Here is a 21,112-nt window from a genome sequence, read left to right as displayed (position 1 = left end):
GTCAGGAGGACCTGAGTTCAAATCCAGCCTCAGAACAAACACTTGACACTTACTAGCTGTGGGACCCTGGGCAAGTCACTTAACCCCAACTGCCTAAAAAAAAAAAGTTTAGGGAAGAATAAGAAGATGGGAAATGTAGAAAGGGGTCAGGTTATGAGGAGTTTATATACTGAATAGAGGATTTTTATACTTGATTTTGGAGGTAATAAAACACCATTGGAGCTCCTTAAACAGAGCGGCAATTTGGTCAGATTTAGGCATTAGAAAAATCACCTTGGCAGATGAGTGGAAGATCGACTGGAGTGAGAAGAGACTTAAAGGAGGAAGATTAGTTAGAAGCCTACTACAATGGTAGCTAATTAAGAGGAGGTAAGGGTCTATACTAAGGTACTGGCCATGAGGGTGGAGGGTGGAGAAAGCAGACGTACACAATAAAGGTTTGGATGGTTGAAATGACAAGATCTGACCATGGATTAAATATATATGAGGTGAATGAGAGGGAAGAGTCCCAGATAACACTGAAGTTGCATTGTCTGGGAAGATGGTGGTATCCTCGACAGTAATAAGGAAGTTGGGAAAGAAAGACAGTTTGTGAGGAAGAGAATTAATTCTGTTTTCGACATTTTGAGTTTAAGATCTTATCCAGTTTAAGATGTCCTGAAGGTGATCCAGGACCAAAATTCAGGAAAGAAACTAGGGCTAGATATATAAATCTGGGAATCATCTGCATAGAGATGACAAGTGTCAATCTTTTATTTTAAAAAACAATATCTTGAACTTAATAAATACCAAATAAAAAGAGCATTTCCATATAACTGGTAAAGGAGAAAAAAGAAGATTGTCCATGCAATTGCAGACCTCTATTATGAATAGCTTGTTTTTCTTTTTAAATATTTCATAAGTTCAACCTGTAGCTTCCAAAGCTGTCCTGCTTGTCTATGCTTTCTAACCTTTGTTTTGTTCCCTTCTCAACAGTTTTTTTCAGCATTAAAAAAACAAACATGTCTCAATGATCCTTTCTCCCTCAGCTTTTTCAAACTTCAAGGGGTAGTTGTAACATGGATTTGATTTTGCATCCTAAGACCTCCATGATTTGACTTTGTTTATGACCTGCCTCTTCCTTCTTTCCAGAGCAAATTACTAATTTTTAAAATCTGCCCCAAACCCTTGATTATTTTGGTTACTCTTTGGATGTTCAAAATTTGTCCTATATTTCTTGGGTAGAAGTCTTGTATTTTGTCTCAAATGTTCTTCTGATGATGCCTATACTTTTGTTGGTTTGTTTTGGCTCTGCCTGTATTGGGCTGATGTCTTCAGAAAATAGCCTTTGGTGATTCTCATGATACTTTACTAGGGTGTTAACTGGTTTCCACCCCGTAAGTGTAGTTTATATTACTCTTCCCTTATATTTGCCCACAATGAAGCTCACCAACTTTTCTGCTTACTCACCCAGCTTCATGAGATCTTTTTGCACTTTTCCCTCAATGGCTTGGCCTCTTGCTACCCTCAAAGAGTTTCATGTCACCGGCAAATTTAGAGATGACCTTGCATGTGTCCTCTAGATAATTTATTAAAATGTTGACAAAGATGGGAGTGTGAAATTCTCCCTTTCCTAAGTGTAAGAAGGGCTTTCTTTGCCTAGAGAATAAATAAATTAGATAATTAGCCTCCTCTCAAGATAATTGGGAGTTTTACTAGCTGTGTGACCCTGGGCAAGTCACTTAACTCCATTGCCTGGCAAAAAAAAAAAAGAAAAAGAAAAAGAAAAAAGGGAAAAAAAGATAATTGGGAGTTGACTGTGTAATAATAATGATGATGGCTTCTGAGCCCAGTGAAGTTGGGATACTTACCCTCTCCCTCTCCTCTAACTGGCTCTCTCAGCTCTGGACCCATGCATATGGCTGGACCAGTAATATCACATTTGGACATGAACTTACTGACACCAGTGCTAGGAAGAAACTTTGTTAAGTCTAAGCTCACTCTTCCCAGTAGGTAGCATAGGGGAGAGTATACTCCAAGGTATTGGGGGAAAATGTTTATACTTCTGTTTTTGCTATATCTTTGGGGGTTATTTTATTTTTATGTTCAGTTCAAAATTCTTTCCCTCCCTCCACCCCCTCCTCCACTCATTGAGAAGGCAAAAAATACAATATCTTTTATACATATGAAATCATGCAAAACATTTACACATTTTTACTATATCTTTATAGTAAATATCTTTTATAAAAGCTAATTGATATTAATTACTTAAATGGAACTAGAATGCTCTTCCTTGGCAGTTAACAGTGACAAAGAACCATACCAGAAGAGTTGATGACTTCAGAGAAAAGATACTTTAGAATTTCAAAGGGGAGATACATCCTGTCTGGCTCTGAAAGTGATATTAGAGTACTCACTATGCTGTTAATCAAACTGTCCAAACAAGAAAGGGGTACCAACTGACATATATATTGTTCTTCTGGTTTTGCTCACAGAATAAAATTTCATTCTGCATCAGTTCATATACGTCTTCTCATCTTTCTCTGAATTCTTCATAGTCATTTCTTTCTACACAATCCTACTCCATTACATTCATATTGTTGCTAATCTGCACTTATTGGAGGAGTTTGCTCATTGCAAGTTAACCTATTACACTAAAATCACAAGTCTGGACAAACAAACAAGCTCCGTTGACTCTCAAGTCAATTTGTTCATCTCTTCCCTATTTGATGGGCACCCACTTCACAGCAATACTGCACTTGTGATATCGTTGGTGTAGGGAACTCCAAAATAAGGATGCTCCTTCTAACCTGCATGGGTTCTTCTACCCATGCAGAAGGAGGTTGGTACCTTCTCTCAACTTATAGTCTTAGAGAATCGTCTAGAACACTGAGATGTTAAATGATTTGTCCAGGATCACATGGTCAGTATAGGTCAAAGGCGTTACTTGAACTCAGGTCTTCCTGGCTTTGTGGCTGCCTCTCTATATCCATTATACCCCAATACTTCTCTTTCTAGTTCTTGATTGACACAAAAAGTGTTACAATGAATATTTTGGTATATTCTGGTTTTTACCTCCTTGGGGTATATGCCCAGTAGTCAGAAGAAACAAGCAATAAAAATAGCTAACATACGTGTATAGCACCTACTATGCGCTACGCACTGTATTAAATGCTTTATAATTATTATGTCATTTGATCTTCACAAAAATGCTGGGAAGTAGGCATTACTGTTAACCCCACTTTACAGATGTGGAGACTGAGGCAACTGGTGGTTAAGTGACTGGTGCAGAGTCACTCAACTAGTGTCTGAGGCCCTTTTTGAACTCAGGTCTTTCTGACTTCAGGCCTGGTGTTGTATCCACTGTGCCACTGAGCTGCCTCAATTACAAGTTCATACAACTCCCATTTATTCAACTTATTAGGATGAATGCTTAGCATGAAATGGACACAAAGCACTTTGCAAGAGAAAGGGTGATATATAATAAAGACAGTAACTGTGAAAATATGCACTGGAATTAGAACTCCAATAGTCAAAACTGTACCTGATGGGGAGGAAGAGAGAATTCCATCACAGGATAGTTCCACCACAGGTGAAGTTGTGCTTCCAAAGGATACCGAAGGCTACAGCTTTACCGAAACTTTCTTTACTTTATTCAGTCATCCTTTCATCCAACTGACATTTATTAAGCACTTATGTGAAGTCACAACAATAGATAAGACATGATTCCTGCCCTCAAGGTGTTATAGTCTAAAAGAAACTATAAGACATGTTCTAAGGTAAATATAAAACAAAGTAAAATATGCTAAGTACATGTGATGAATATGAAGTTTTATGAGATCAGATAAGCAAGAAATCATTTCCAGATGATGTAATCAAGGAAGGTTTTCATGGTGGTATTTGGGTCAGAAGGATGGGGGAGGATACAAATACGTGGGAGATGGGGATTGAAGCATCCAGGCGTAGAATGTTAACAAACCAAATTCAGAGGTAAGAAAGAGATATATTTAGAGGAATAGTTTCATCATTTTGGCTGGAGAACAGATGTAAGGGGGAGTACAGAATATGGGAAATAAGGATAGAAAGCCAGGTTAGAGGCTGATTGTGTAGTGCCTTAAATACTAGGCTGTTTCTCTTTCTTCATTAGGCCAAAGGGTACCATTAAGTTAGTGAAACGGTGAAATGATGTGATCATACCTGTGCACTAGGAAAAACAATTTAGCAGTAGTATATAAATAACGGATTGAAGGACGAATATAATGTCTGACAATGATCTAGGTAAAAGGTTACGAGGGTCTCAACAAGGATATTAATAGTGGAAGCGGAAAAAAGGTGATGAATGTAAGGTAAAATCAACAGGGCTTAGTGATTGACTAGATAGATGTGTTAGATGAAAGAGTCCCACATGAACATTCTGAAATTATATGCATGGATGATAAGAGACAAATGGTAGTGCTCTTGACAGATAAAGAAATCAAGAAGAACATAATTTAGGGGAAAAGAAATTCAGTTCTGGACTTTTTGAGCTTGAGGTATCAGTGAAAAATTAATAAGTTAATGAGTTACCTAAACCTTTTAAAATTTTGTCAGAGAATCAAAACTATGATTAACCCAAATGGCAGGTGGTGGAGAAAAATAAGCTGTAGATGTTTCCAGAGATGACTTGTGCCTAAGAAATAACACGGAAGATATTGTAAAGGAAATCTATGATTTGAAAGGAGAACAGGCTAATCTCTTACCAAGAGCAAGAGAAAACAGATGGTCAGCCTACATGTTACATTGGTACCCATGTAATGAACTTGCTGCAACTCCTAAAGGGTCTCTAGATGGATTTCAGGTGGATTCATGAATTTTGTTGGTATAAAAATTACAACTTTATTTTCACTAATCTCTAACTAAAATTCAGAATTTCCTTCAATTTTTAAAAGTTTTAATATTTTATTTTTTTCCAATTACATGTAAAACCAATTTTTAACCTTTGTTTTTTACATTTGTGAGTTCCAACCTTCAATTATTAAAAAACAAAAACAAAACATTGTTCTGAGAAGGGATTCAAAGGCTTCACCATGCCAAAGGGGTCCATGATACAAATGTTAAGACCCTCTGGCCTAGTGGAATGCAAATCGGACTGACTCACTAAACATGGTTTATGGGAGGTCATGGACAGGAGTCACACAAGAAGTATGGATGGATCACCCTATACACTATTGAGAGGAAAATTCAGAGAGATGAGATCCCAGATCCACTGAAGAAATAAAGTAAAATAAAACTGAGAAAAATAAACTCCAAAAGCTTGATATCCAATATTTATAATATCTCTTTCTACATCTTTCACAATTTAAAGGGATGCACTCCAATCCCCCCACCCTTGCCCACAGTTCTAGTATTTTGGGATTTATCAAATAAATCTAGCTTTATCCTATCTAACCATTACTCTTTATGAGTTTAAAGATTTTGATATCCCAGTTGTCTTCCCAAAATGAAGAATCCTTTCTTTAAATTCTCAACCAACTAGGCTCATGATAGATTCTATTTGGTTAACTTTGTCCTATGGAAGGTATAAGGAAGTTGCCCAGTTGAATGGCACTGACAAATGTTAGTGAAGTCAATACTAAATCAGCAACCTGGAAAGAATAATCACAGGCCTACAGGATTTTAAAAATCACTTATGCCAGAGCCTAAGGTCTGGTGTTATCCATATCCATATCCATATCACAGAGCTGGAAGGGACCTTATTTCCACCTCATTTTTGTTGAAGATAAAATATTTGTAAAGTGTGTTGCAAACCTTAAACTCCTATAGAAATATTAGATAACCATTAGACTGTAAGCTCCTGGAGATCAGGGGCCTTTTTCTTTTCTTTTTGCCTTTTTTCCCTTTTTATTTTATCCCCAACACTTAGCACAATGTCTGGCACACAGCTGGCACATAATAAATGCTAGGTGACAGACAACTGACTAATCACCACCATACTTAACAAAAAAAGAGAAATTATCCCAGTGCAAAGAAAATCAAGAAAAAATATAAATTTGACACCAATTCTTAGTATTTATTGACAATTCCATTTAAACTGCTAAGAAAGCTGTATAAATTGTAAACATGGAAACCAAACACTTGCATAAATTATTAAAAAAAAAAACTACAGCAATGAGAAAACTGCAGCTACAAAAAGATAAAAACATAAATGACTGACAGAAGGGGAAAGTTCAATTTCTCAACCATGTATGCATAACTGAGACTCAAAGGCCCCTTCCCTAGAAAAGGCAGGAAAATCATGGTGTCTAGTTCAAGTTGCAGTGTGGATGTTGGGCTTTCCGTGCATTTACACACACACATATATATATATATACATAAACAGTTAAACCTAGGGATGGGGGAGTAGGAAAAAATCAGGAGAAAAGTCCTTGAATATCCAGGGAGAGAAATGACAGAACCCAAAACAGCTTAACTAAAAGCACTGAAAGTAGAACCATCCTTCCCACAATCTGTGCTCTGTACATGCTTGAGCTCATCTCCACATTGGAAAGGAAAATCAGAGGGACCCTTTATCATCACCTAAAGCAAGTCCCCAGTGGTCTGAAGCGCTCATTTTAGTGGACCTTCAGCTTCTCCTGTGTTCCACAAGCCTTTAGCTAGCCACACTGTAAGAGCAAAGTGCTATCCTGGAAGCCAAACTTGAATTTGACATTTCAGTTTTCCTGCCTCTTAGAGATATAAGGCAAATCCCAGTAATGCATACCAGCTGTTTGGTGGGCATGAGAAAAGACTGTTCTCATTGTTCTAAACTGTCCAAAAAAGTGAACAAACAGTTCCATGTGATGACGTTGATTAATATGAGACTCCAAAACGAAGGTATTTGACTGTCATCCCTTTTCCTTCCACTTGCCCATGCTTGGGTAAAGGCGCCAAGAGACTGATGGAAAGACTCCAAAACCAGGCAAAGCAGGCGAGATGGAAAAGCAGTCGGAGTAATCCCCAAGTTGGATTATCCACCTCCTGAAAAATCCTTGAGCTGGTTGAATGTTATGACATTAAGACATTTGGTTTTTCCATTGTTCTTACCAAGACCTGCTCATTCCCAATGCTGCTGCATTTAGGGTTTAATTCCCATTTCTTGCCATGTAGTATTGTCATGTGAACTTGTGATATGGTACACATTAGCAGATGTAAACACAGATTCAGGATTTTCCTGTAGGATTTAGCAAGGAGTGCACAAGTCTGTTTAAATATACCTTCCCCACCCCAACCCCCCAAATCCCTCCAAAAAGATCACTTTCAGAACCACAATGGAGAAAATAAACAGTATATTCCCCTTGAATTAATAATGTTTTAAGTACTGATTGGAAAGATCTTTATCAATTCCAGGTGTAGGTACTGAACAACTTTGGAACCTTCTCACCTTCACAACTATTTCCCGATTTAACATTAGTTGAAATTTTAAAAGCACACTTCAATTCACTATTTTGAGTTTAAAATTATGAAATTCAGTGTTGTTTTTTTAAATTGGGAAATATTTGTCCACATTGAAAGTCTACAGGAAAAGATGACCTCTGAAGTCCCTCCTCACTCTGAATGTATGATTCAATATGACACTTGATTTGTTTTTCTTTGGACAAATGTGAACAAAAGAATGGTCTTTGAGAACTGCCCTAGAGGAAGCAATGAAAAGGGTAAACCTTTCAGAAAACTAATGTCAATGTTACAGTCAAGCCTGAGTATCCTTAAACAAATCCCAGTGAAGCTAGGACACCCCAACCTGAGCTAGTAGGGCTGCTGGGATGAAAGGGCTCCCATGAGGGTAGGTTAATTTCTTTGCTCTTTGACATTTAATGAGTAACTTGTAAATTTGCAAATGCAAATTGGCATGAAAGTTAATAGTGTGATGATCCCTGAAGCAATCACTCAGTGGCTCTGCAACTTATCTGTAAATGGGAAACTAGAAAGCTTAAAAAAAAAAACAGAATTAATTTTACTCAGACTGGTCTCAGGTGGGAGGCTCCATCATCTGTGCTTTGCACCATTTGTCTCACACAGATGGACAGATATGGGTGGGGAGGGAAGCCTCCCCCTCTGCTTTTCAGTACCACATGCACTAAAATCAAAACACACAGTGAGTTTCAATATAAATTGAACAGAACAAAACAAAGAAGGTTTTAGGTACTTGTACCATAGATGAACATTCAGAAAGCACATTACCTTCTCTTTGCAGCCCCCATAGTCATTTATGCACTCAATTTACATGCTAGGTTTTTTCCTAGCATGACTGAATTCTTAGGTAACTTATTGACTGTAGAAAGCAGGGGTGGTTATTTTCCTTCTGCAACACTTATCCTGCTTTTGTTTTTCCATCACCTTGGATCAGCCCACCACATCACTGACCTCTAAACAATAAACCTGAGTTATATTCACCTTGTTATCTTCACACCTTACATGTAGCCTATTGTCAATTCCTGTTGCTTTTGCCTTCAAACTATTTCAAGAATCTAACTCCTTTCTTTATGGATTTACAGTCATTACTTTGGTTGCATCTGGGATTATCTCTTGAATGGAATACTACAGTCTTCTTCTAAAAAAGATTCCCATCTCCAGAGTTTGCTCTCTCCTCTTGATCCTTAATATTGTTGTCCACCTTGTCTTTTTCTGTCACTCTGAACAGCGCCACCTTCCTTCTCAGAGATCTTTCATGTTTTTCCCACTATATTTTGGGACCAATATTAACCTGTATCAAAACCCAGTCTCACTTCATCTCATTTCTGGCAATCTCATCACCTCCTTTATCTACTCCCTGCATTAATTTGCTATCCCATTCCCATTATCTTGTAAGCTGCTTATGAAATCTCTCTTCTACAATGGCTTCTGCTTCTAACTAGAGGGATACATAGCCATCTCCCCATGGACCCTACCAGATATGTCAATATCTTAGATTTCTCATTAATCACTGCCTAACAATGTGCACTTTATTCTGTTTGTAAGCAATTTTGATATGCCACTTAATGTTTATGTTTTAACAAGGGTTATTCAGTTGTTTTCCCCATCTTTTGATCTGCCATGTCAGCATGGTCTGTATCATGTGCTGAGAGACACTTAACATATACATCTTCATATGGAAGAGGGCAAACGGAGTGATATTAAAGCATATTAAGAAAAGAGAAAATGATTAAATATAGTTGAACTTACATTCTATATATACTTGAACTTATAATCAAGTGGATTCATTCACTCATAGATCAATGTTCACCTGATTATCCATTCCTGTACAATACTCTCTGATACTTAAATAACACTTTATACTTTTCCAAAGCCCTTTTAAATACTTTAAGCCCTATTTGACTGATGAGACTATTGATGAGATTAGAAGTGACTTGCCTGAGGTCACATTTTGAGTTGACAAAGCCAGGACCAGAACCAGATGTCTTGACTCCTACTGTAATGCTGGGTATCTGAGGAGAGGGAGAGGCAATCATTTGCTCAAAAGAAATTCCTTCCAAATTTTCCTCCAAATTGACAATTTGTATCACCAAGTCACTGATAATACAATTTGATATTTTAAAATATTAAATTGGAATTGGAGTATCCTGTTTACTTCAATTTTAGAGCCAGCAAAGGGGAAAATAGGATCTCAGGTTAAGTACTATCAACATGGAGTGCCTTCTGTGAAAACCACAAGTGAGGGGCACCTAGTGGTGCAGTGGATAGAGCACTGGCACTGAAGTCAGGAGGACCTGAGTTCAAATCCGGCCTCTGACCAAACACTTGACACTTACTAGCTGTGTGACCCTGTGCAAGTCACTTAACCCCAACTGCCTTTAAAAAAAAAGCCACAAGTAAGCAAGAGGAGAGCACTGTTAATGCTTTCTGGCAGTTTGTTTTAGTGAATAATAGCTCTGCATCTGCTGATGTCTTTGCGAATGCAAGCTGGTTCCATATTATAATAACTAGGAAACTATGAAATGTAACTATTTATCTGGCTGGCTTATTGTATCAGATCAGAGACAAACATTTTCTTTGGTCTTGAATTAAAAAAAATAAGTTTCAAGAATGGATGCAGAGATAGAATACCATTTTGACAAAAATGAAAGCCATTCAAATTGCCATATTGCATTTCTTTAAAAATGGAAAGGCTATTTCTGAAAGACATAAGTCTAGAGGGCAAGGAGGATGGTAAAGGACTTCAGGGTCATGCCATTTGAGGGTCAGGTGAAAGAACCAGGGATGTTTAGGGCTGTTCTCAAGTACATGATGAGCTGTCATGGCAAACTCATGTTGTTTGGCCCGAAAGGGTAGAACTATAAGCAATAAGTGAAGTTGCAAAAAGGTTAATTTTGGCTTCATGTAATGAAAACTTCCTAACAATTAGAGCTAACCACAAGAAAAATTGGCTGCTTTGGGAGGGAGGTGGTGGGTTCCCTCTTCCCTGAAAGTCTTCAAGTGGAAATTGAATATAGAAGAGATTCTTGAACAGGTATGGACCGGACCAATGGTCACTGAAGTCCATTCCAAGTCTCAGATGCTCTGATGATTTTTCTATTGTTTATTCAAGTGAGCAAATGCACACACTACAAACAATAGCTGGGGGAAGAGGGAAGCCTAGACACGTCCCTTCTACTGTCACCACATAGCAATACTCTTAATAAAATTCAACAATAAATTCTTTTTTTTTTTTGGTTAGGCAATGGGGTTCAGTGACTTGCCCAGGGTCACACAGCTAGTAAGTGTGATGTGTCTGAGGCTGCATTTGAACTCAGGTCCTCCTGAATCCAGGGCCGGTGCTCCATCCACTGCGCCACCTAGCTGCCCAACAATAAATTCTACAAAACAAATTCTCCTGCTAATGAATTTTCTTTTCCAGGAAGCAGTTGTTTCTAAGCTGTTTACGCCTCTGGGTTGCCATCAAGTTCCTATTACCCTTCAACTCTACTCAGCCGTTTCTGACTTCAAATGTTTCAATCAAGCCACCTTAATTATAAAAGCATTTTGAAATGATTACTAGACCATTTAAAGTTCTCACTTAGAAATTCCTGAAGGCCCAGGGTAACAGGTAAACTTTGTTTTAAGGGACAACTCCCACTAGCTAAAAACCACACCTTCTAATGACAAGGTTAAGCAAGACTTACAATAAGCAGAAAAACCTCTTGCCCATCTTTCTCATAGTAAGTGGGAATAAGCTGGGAAGCATCATAGAATTTAGAGAAATAAGGAATCTTTAAGATCATCTAGTCCAGGGTTTCTTAGTATTTTTTGTGACATGGACCTCTGGCAAAACCTATGGGCACTCTTTCAGAGTGATGTTTGTAAATAACTGAAGGAAATGCTAAATTTCAGCTAGTGAAAGTAAAGATGTAATTTTTTTTCCCCATCCAAATTCATGGACCCTCTGAAATATAACCACAGACCCTTTGGAATAAGGGACCGGGATGGGGGGGGTAAGGAATAAGCATTTATTAAGCACCTTCTATGTGCTAGGCACTGTGCTAAGCACTTCACAAATATGTCATTTGCTTCTCACAAAAACCCTGGGAGATAGGTGCTATTATTACCCCTATTTCACAAATGAGGGAACTGAGGCAAACAGAAGTTAAGTGACTTGTCCAGGGTCACATAGCTAGTAATTATCTGAGACTGGATTTGAACTCTGGTCTTCTGACTCTCAGGCATTGAGCTACCTAAGTGGGAGTCTATGAATCCTACATTAAGAACCCTTGATCTAGTCTGACCCCTTTATTTTACAGTAGAGAAAAATGAAACGGGATTAATTCACAAAAGAAAAAGTAAGCTTCTAATGAGAACTTATTTTTACTGTTTTTGGTGTTCTTAGAAGCTGACCTGAATTTTCAATCTTCAAAACCTGCCTTATACATAGTAGGTACTTTAATAAAAACCTTGTTGAATTTAATCTGTAACTCTGTTCCTTTGTCTGTATGGTCAAGCATCTAAGTAGGCCATAGAGGACATTGCCTTTTGTTTTTTGAATTTACTGTGCTCAACTGGAAGAATCTGTGCTACTGCAGCAAGCTGCCTAACAACATTGGTTAATAAGTTGGTCCTAACATCATGTCACTTGAAAAAAAACAACAGGGATGTTTGGGCCATAAATTCCTTGTCCTTAGGTTCAAGCTGTACAGGAAATTTCTCAATTTTTTCCTGACCAAAACAATGTACAAAGAAGCCAGGAGATGGGTCAAATTTTCTGGGTCCCAAGGAGCTCTTTTCCCTGTCCAATCTACTAGAGAAGCCAGGTTGACTTTGAGTGATTTTTCTAGTCTTGTCATGCTGGAAACATGATTTCTAGCAATGTACCCATTTCAACAAAATGATATTAAAAAAAAAACCCAAACCAACCCAAACAACAATAATTTGGGATGTCCTAGGTTTCACTGTATCTCAAACAAAACAAAACTTTGCTTAGGTGGGATGATAGGATTTAGAGCTAGAAAGAACATCAGAGATCACAAATGGTCCAAGCCCCTATTGTAAAGAGGAAGAAAATGAGGCCTGGAGATATGTGAAGTGACTTGCTCTAGTTCACAAAAAGAGTAATCCCTGACAAAGCAGGGATTCAAATCCAGGGCCTCTGACTCCCAATCTTAAGAATCTGTAAATTTTAAATTGACAGGGAGGTGCCAGCTGTGTCAAACTGCTTCACTGTACAGAAATGGATTTTACAATGAACAGAATTAATTAAGATGGGATTCTGTTGATAACTGAAAACACCTCATTCAGAAAAAAAATGAAGTACATAGAAATATGAATTTAAATCTAGTCCATGACAGATTTTCAATAACCAAATAAATATTAAGCCTTTTTTTTTTAAAGGGAGGTTTTCCTTTCCTGCAGACAATGAGTCTTTCAATATATCCTTGCAATAAATGGCCATGATTTCATTTCACAGAAAGGTCAAGGAACACTTAGAGCAGCAGCACCAGAGTACAAGGAGGAGGGCATGCAGAGGACAGTTTTGTTTGGAATCATCCAGCACTTAGAGCTCCCCCATTTTGGTTTCTTACTAGTCATTCAGCTTTTTCCCCTCTTCTCTGGACAGTCCTACTATTTTTACTGTTAGTTCTATTACAATGAGTTTCTATGGAGCAGGAGGGAAAAAAATCAAGCTTTTAAACAAAATGTTCTTGAATTCTTGCTCTCCCTCCCCGCCAAAAACAAAGCAGCAACATGATCATACTTATCTGAACTACAAAGCCTTATAATGAAAAATGCTTGATTCCTTTAATTCCTTAATCCACCTACAAATTTTTATCTTTTTTCCTTAAATAGTCTAATTTGGGAATGTCATCATCTTGGTTTCTTGTTGTTTTTTGATGGAGTGTTGCTTTTGACCTAAAATGTAGCAGTTGGCTGAATCCAAGTGGTCATGAGATGGCCAACATATTAAACAGGTTTACAAACTGTAAAGTGGTCACTTGTGGCATCTTCTGTCTTTAAAATTTGCCGTTTTCCCTCCCTCCCCCCACACAGACACACACATTGGTATTTTGCACAGTAGAGGTTCACCCCTGTTATAAAACAACAACTCAGTTGGCTTCCTTTCAGTCTTACTTCCATAGGAAGCAGATACTTGGCAAATTGGCAAGGGGAGGATGGATCAGCTATGGAAGTTCTGCACTGTAGCCTGTTTCTGAGACAGTCGAAGGAGCTCCTCTCGAATGGCTTTGATGAGAGAAGCAGAAGAATGCCCTGGTTGGAGATCTTCTGTAGAACTGGTGTTGTTGTAGCACAGCCCTGGCCCTTGGAGGCTCCTGTGGGGGAGGTGAGTAGGTGGTGCAGAGGGCTCTCTACCCGAAGTCCTTGGCACCTGAAACAATGGTGAAGAAGAGTAGTCTTGGTGTCCAAGCCCATGAGTCTGAAAAAACACAGCAAGAATTACTGTACCTCTTGAAGAACAGTGATTAGGAAACAAAATAGCTAAAGGTAGTAACAAATTTTCCTTCCATAACTTTACCCCCATTCCCCAATCTCCAACTTGGAATCAGCCAGTCAATTTTCATTCTTATCTCCCCCCACCCCTTTACCTGAAGCTGGAGGAGTGGGCATGGCAGCAATGGTAGCCTTCCCACCAGGGAAAGCATGAATATTTGGGGTGATAGGAAGGCAGGATCCTTTGGGATAGGGATGGACATGCCTAGAGATGAACTGAGGAAGCAGGAAAAGTTACTTTCACAAACAACTTTGAAAGATTCGAGATCTCTAATCAAGGTAATGACCAATCATGATTCTAGAGGAATGAAGATGAAATATATACCTACTCTGCTGACAGAGAGGTAATGGATTCAAGATATAGGATGAGACCTACATTTTTTGGACACAGACAATGAGGGAATGTTTTGTTTGACTATGCATAATTGTTATAAGGATTCTGGTTTTCTTTTTTTTTTTTCCAATGGGGGTGAGGTTGGGTGTTAGGAAGAGAAAATAAATATTTATTAATTAAAAATAAATTAAATATTAAAAGTTACTCTCCCTGGGATACTGTATGTGTACATATTTATACAGATTTTAATTACTACTTAAAAAAATTAATTTGGACCTGTAATTTCATCAATGTAGCTTCCAGTGAGGAAATTCTTTTACCAATGTAGGTCAGTATCCCTTGTGCAAATAGAGAATTAGTTGCTTGGGTCATTAAGAAGTTAAATGACTTGTCCAAAGTCACACAGCTAGTATGTGTCAGAAATGGGACCTGAATTCCTTAATGTACTCTTAGTAAAATAGCTTCTAGTTAAAGCTGATAGGAGTCAAGTAAATGCTCGTGTAAATGACTTAGAAGTTGAGCAGAATGGCACAAGGGTTGAGGGGGGTTTCTCACTTACTCTAGCGGTTGATAGGGGACAAAGTCAAACACAGAGTGGCAGAAGGGTTGGCAATGATTGCACTTGAGGTTAGAAAAGGAGCAGGATGTGGGTGTGAGAAAAATACTGGAAACAAGCAAACCAACCAAACAAAAAAACCAAAGACATATAGAGAGAGTTTAAAAAATCTAATTACTTTATATATGTCACCTATGGAAAGGAGTAATATGAGCTAAAAACAAAAATAAAACACAATACATTTGCTAACATTTGTACTTTGTAGATAAATCAACATGTTGGTTTAACAAGAACTGGCAGCATTATTTAGACATTTGTTATAGTATCTAATTAAAATAGTTCCTTCTAGATGTGTATGTATTTAAGAGGGCCAAACAATGGTTTCAATGGTTCTATAATAAATTATTGATCTGGTATTTGAGAGGACAATAAATCTTGCACCCAGGCTAAGAAAAAGGATACCCGTAAAAGAAGAATGCAGTACATAGATCAAGTCTACTTATGACTCACTGAGGAGACATTAAAATTTCCTTCTATTGTAATTAGAATATAGAGTTTGGAAAACTTTTAATTTGTGTGTCAAGGGGTTGTAATTTCACGCAATATAACTCTCTCTACCAGTGTTAGTCAACACTTTCTCCAGAGTTCATAGTCTCAGGGTTGTCCAGAATACTGAGAGGTTAAACGATATGCCCAGGGTCACACACAGCCAGTGTATGCCAGACGTGAGACAGGAGTTCAGGTCTTCCAGCCTTCCAGGCCAGCCCTAGGGGAATTTTTGCCCTAAGGTCCTGCTAAATGGTTGACTGCCTCTCCCTGAACAGTATTTCAGGAAAGGTTCATTTCACTCCCTCCTCCTCATAGCCAGCCATCTTTGCCAAAATCCATGATACCCATTTACCCTTTCCTCCCTTCTCCCCACTAGGCCATTCTTCTAGAGCCATGATCAGATGGATGAACTCTGCCATTATTCCAGGATGGTGTACGCCAATCTACTCTCTTATAATCCCACTCACTATCTCATTAACTTTTGGGGTCAGAACTGTTCCCTCCCTAGATACCACTTTTGAATAGTTGTTTCCCCCATCAGAATATAAATTGTTTAGGGGCAGAGATAGTCCTTGCTTTTGTATTTGTATGCCCAGTGGTTGGCACATGGTAGGACCTTAATAAAGGCTTTGTTATTCATTCACAAGATATTAGATTTGGAGTTGGAAAAGACCTCCAAGGCCATTTGGTCCAGATGAAGAAGTGACTTTTTAAAGGTCACACAGTTACTAAGGGGCAGAGGTCAGATCTGAATGTGAGTCTGGGTCTTTACCCCTGAAATAAATTGTTCTTTCCATGTTTCATGATGCTTTTCATTCATTCATATAACTAGATATCTTGTTGCATCCCTAACAAATGCTTTTTTGGATTTTGGAGTGAGTCTCCTTAATAATTTTGATGTTACATGTCTAATCAAGAGTTAATGAATTAACACAAAAAATATGCCTAAAGAATTGGGGCCTAACCTGTTGCTGGAGTTAAGTATCCTCTAACATTTATTACTGGAAACTTTATTTTATTTTATCAATCAATCAATCAATCAATTAATTAATTAAGGCAATTGGGGCTAAGTGACTTGCCCAGGGTCACACAGCTAGTAAGTGTCAAGTGTTTGGTCTGAGGCTGGATTTGAACTCAGGTCCTCCTGACTTCAGGGCCAGTACTCTATCCACTGAGCCACCTAGCTGCCCCAATTACTGGAAACTTTATAATCTCTAGTCCATCAAAGGATGATAATCAGATACATTAAAATGATGATTTTCTAGCATTAGAGAAATAAGTTGGTTGCTGACTAGGGCTTTTGCTGTTCAGTCATTTCAATTGTATCCAATTCTTCATTACCTCATTTGGGTTTTCTTGGCAAAGATACTGGAATGGTTTGCCATTTCCTTCTCCAGCACATTTTACAGATGAGGAATTGAGGCCAACAGGGCTAAGTGACTTACACAGTGACTTATACAGCTAGTAAGTGTCTGAGGCCAGATTTGAACTCAAGGAGATGAGCCCATGGTGCAGCTAGATAGTGTAGTGGATAGAGCACCAGCCCTGGAGTCAGCAGGACCTGAGTTCAAATCTGTACCCAGACACTTAACACTTAACTAGCTGTGTGACCCTGGGCAAGTCACTTAGACCCAAATGCCTCACCAAAAAAAAAAAAAAGATGAGTCTTCCTGATTCCAAGCCCAGTGCCCTATCTACTTATACCACCTAGGTGCCCTAAAATCAATCAACCCTCTGCTCCCCCCTTCCATATTGTTGTTTAGTCTCTGCAGTCATGTCCAACTCTCCATAACATCATTTGGGGTTTTCTTGGCAAAGATACTGGAGTAGTTTGACATTTGCTTCTCCAGCTTCTTTTTTTTTTTTTAACAGATGAAGAAACTGAGGCAAACAGGGCTAAGTGACTTGCCTGAGGTCACACTGCTAATAAATGTCTGACTTCATATTTGAATTCAGGTCTTCCTCACTCCAGCCCCAGTGTTCTATCAACTGTGCCACCTAGTTGTCTTCCACAGGGCAAAATTATGTTATTTATGTAATGATGTTCCTTTAATGGTATTTCACAATGCAAAATTTTTTTTTAAACAAGGCAAAGTACATATAGCTGAAATCTACTTTAAGACATTCTATAGGAGCAAAACATTCTAAACCCAATATTTCAAGTCAAAGGGACTTCAATAATGATAACAAAATTATAGAGAAAAACAACTTTGAAAGATTTTAACACTGATCAATACAATGATAAGCCACCAGATCCAAAGTACAAAGATGAATCACAACCTTTGACTCCTGACCCAGAGATTAAGATAAAGAACTTAAAATGCAGAGATATGCGTTTTTCAAACCTGGCTAAAGTGGGAATTTGTTTTTTTCCAGATTAGAGAGGCATGTATTGAGGAGTTTGTTTTTTTTAAAATTTGCTCAATGTAGGATGGGGAAGGAGTGAAAGGGACAGAGCTATTCATAAAAATACTTGTTATTTGGGAAAAAATTAAAAGAATCATTAAAAAAAATAAAGCCAAAGAAGCTGAATTCAAACTCTAGCTCAGCTATTTACCAACAAGGCAAACTTCAACAAGTTGATTAATAGCTCTGGACCTCTTTTTCCTCATCCATAAAAAAGGTGGATATATTATATTAACCATAATATCCCTTCTAGTTCTAAATCCTTTCATTGGTAAGGTGGGGAAATATGGATATAGAATGATGCTGATGCTGGCACACAAAATATTTTCATTGGTTTTGCTTAAGTGTTTTTTTTTCTTTGCTACAAGGAAAGGCTTACTTTTGGGGCAAGGGGCATAACCAGAAATGATTATAATGTACAAACAAAAGCCATCAATAAAACTTTTTTTTTAAATGAATTCTCTGTTCCAAATATCTGAAGCATTATTTTGTCTGCCAAGTGTAGAATTATAGCCCATTCAATCTAATTCCTTCATGTTACAAATGAGAAAGTAAAGTCTAGAGAACATATGTGATATGATCAAGGGCATACACAAGGTACATTCATTATACATTCATTTAACTGAAGTTTTGGCATAATGTCAAAGACAAATCCAAAAACTTAAAACCATTTTTTCCCACTTAATTTTTTTTTCCTTACAGTCAACTAGCCCCCTCAGAGATAGAAGAGATTATTCTTTAGAAAAACAAATGATGGCATTTGCAGAAAGTACTTGTGCCAACATAATATAAGGTTTGCATTCACATATTAGCTACATTTCCTCACAAGGATGAGAAATACCTTCTTATGGAACCAGTGAAGAGAGTAAATATCTCAAAATTAGTTTGCTATTTGAAATGCCTCAAATGGCACCTAGTGAGGCATCACTAGTGAGAATGTTAAAAAAAAAACACTACAAATTACATATAGCTATTAATGTAGGCACATAAGATAACATATTTAAATAGTTATGATTTCTAAGATGAACTCCAGGTATTTATCATACAAATGTCACCTGAAGGTCCACTTTGACTAATTCTGGTCATGTCTTCTAATTGTGAGTGTACCCCAAAGCTCTGTCCTTAGCCTTCTTTTCCATTCTCTTGACACCCTCACCAGTTAGCTTCATCAGCTCCCAAGGGTGCTGTCATCATTTCTGTGCAGATGACTCTCATAATTCCATATCTAGTAATAGTCTCTGTCCTGAGCTCCAGGCCCACATCATCAACTGTCTGTTGGACATTTCTAACTGGATAGCCTGTAGGTATCACAAACACAGCATGTCCAAAACAGAAATCATGATCTGTCTTCCAAAAGCCATCTGCTTTCCTAATTTCCCTATTTCTGTTGAGGGCACCACCAACTTTCTAGTCTTCTAGGTTTGAAACTTGGTACCAAATCTCAACTCCTCACACTCCCTTACCCCACATACCGAAGTCAGTTGCCAAGTATTTTTATTTCTACTTCACATCTCTGGCATCCCATCCCCTTCTCTCCACTCATACAAGCATCATCCTTGTTCTGTCTTTAACACCTCTTGCCTAGTCTATCGGGATAGCCTCCTGTTTGATGTCCCTGCCTCAATCAAGTTACTGCTTCTCCAGTCTACTATGTTGCCACCAAATTGATTTACTGTGATGTTTAAAAAGTTCAAGAGACATAGTTTCCGGGTAATTAATCATTTTATTAATTATATTAGCAGAATAATTAGTAAAAGGATGGTCATTTGGCTGTCCTTAACCAAAGACCTCTAATGGAACCCAATCAACGCTTATAAGCCCTTGAAAGAGAGGGTGTTCCCAACAATCAATCAACTCTGATTAACTAATTAATGAAAGCAATTAATGAAAGAATGAATATTATAAGGACACATGGGTTTATTCTAATGAGGGATTAAGGGATGTGGCTCTGATCACTCAGTCTTAGTCAAAGAGACTTATCTATACCCATAACACCCAGTCTAGGGTAATCTAGACAAAAAGGGGAATCCAATTCCACCCTTACTTGTCTGACTAAAATACAATGTGCTGGAATCCACCAATTCACCTAAACTAGAATATCTTAACCTTTTGATCAGATCTAAGTTTTCTATCTCATTATTAGCCCCTCATTTCAAAAGCTGCCTGAATATCCTACAGGGGCTGATTTCTGAATGAGGAAATAGAAAAAGGGAAAAATCTTAGTCCTAATTCAATAATTGGTTATTAATATAAGAGAGAAATAATTATTTCTCAAACTTCCTAAAGCATAGATCTGATTATGTCACCTTCCTATTCAATAAACTATAGCTGCTACTTACTACTTCTAGGATCAAATACGTTCTCCCCCATTTAAAGCTTTTTCACAACCTGTCCCTTCCTACATTTCTAGTTTTCTCACACATCACTCTCTTCCACTCCCTCTATCATCTAGCTGTATTGACCTATTTCAGGCTCCTCGAACAGGGCACTCCATCTCCTTTCTCTGAGGCTTTGTGATGGCTGTCCCTCAACCTGGAAGACTCACTCTCTTCATCTCCACCTCTTAGAGCTCTTAGTTTCCTTCAAGTCTCAGCTCAAGGGCTATCTCTCATCCCTGATCCCTAGCTGCTACTGTCTCCCCATCCCGGGTTACAAGATGTTACAATAATGTTTGCATGTAGCCTGTATAGAAAACTTTATATGTATGTGTTGTCTTCTCCATTAACAATGATGATTAATAATAATAGCTAGCATTTACATAGCATTGTAAGGTTTTCAAAGCACTTTATAAGCATCTCATTTGACCATCACAGCGACCCTGTGAAGTAGGTGCCATGGTGACATAGTAAGTGTCTCAGGCTGGATTTGAACTTAGGGCTTGCTAACTCCAAGTCCAGATCTACCCACTGTGGCATTAGAACGTAAACTCCTTAAGGACTGGAACTATTTTGTCTTTGTCTTTGTATCCCTAGCTTAATATGGGGCCTGACTTAAAGTGCTTAATAAATGACTGTTGACTTATTAATTGATTGTGGTCTAACATCTGTTTCAAAGAAAATAGCACATTATGTCAAAGGGAACAGAAATTAAAAATAACTTCCCTCCCACTCTTGATTTTATGATTTTGTAATTAAAACCTGTAATTTGAACATGGTGTAAAGGGACACAAAACAAATAGACTTATCACTATTATTGCTTTATTAAAATTTATATTATGCTAATAGTATTACTTTAAGATTTTTCCTCACTTTTTTATTTATGACTTTCACTAATTTCTTTTACATTATTAATGGCATTACCTTTTCATCAAAATGTAAATGGCTTATATTTTATAGTTTTATTGGTGGGGGTTCAATTCT

At 37.8% G+C, this 21,112-nt stretch overlaps 1 protein-coding gene across 1 annotated transcript in view; it reads right to left on the bottom strand.

Annotated features, from left to right (window-relative positions):
- Positions 1-6,003: 6,003 nt before the first annotated feature.
- The window catches only part of KIAA1549 (KIAA1549 ortholog), a 145,474-nt gene continuing 130,365 nt past the window's right edge, over positions 6,004-21,112 (bottom strand). The window contains 1 exon segment of the mRNA XM_078153476.1: positions 6,004-13,834. Coding sequence (XP_078009602.1) covers positions 13,577-13,834 — 258 coding nt within the window. The 3' untranslated portion in view covers positions 6,004-13,576.

This window comes from Phascolarctos cinereus, unplaced genomic scaffold, assembly GCF_003287225.1.
Source record: "Phascolarctos cinereus isolate Bilbo 61053 unplaced genomic scaffold, phaCin_HiC Scaffold_1;HRSCAF=81, whole genome shotgun sequence".
NCBI classification, from domain to species: Eukaryota; Metazoa; Chordata; class Mammalia; order Diprotodontia; family Phascolarctidae; genus Phascolarctos; species Phascolarctos cinereus.
This window is presented reverse-complemented; position numbering and strand designations above follow the sequence as displayed.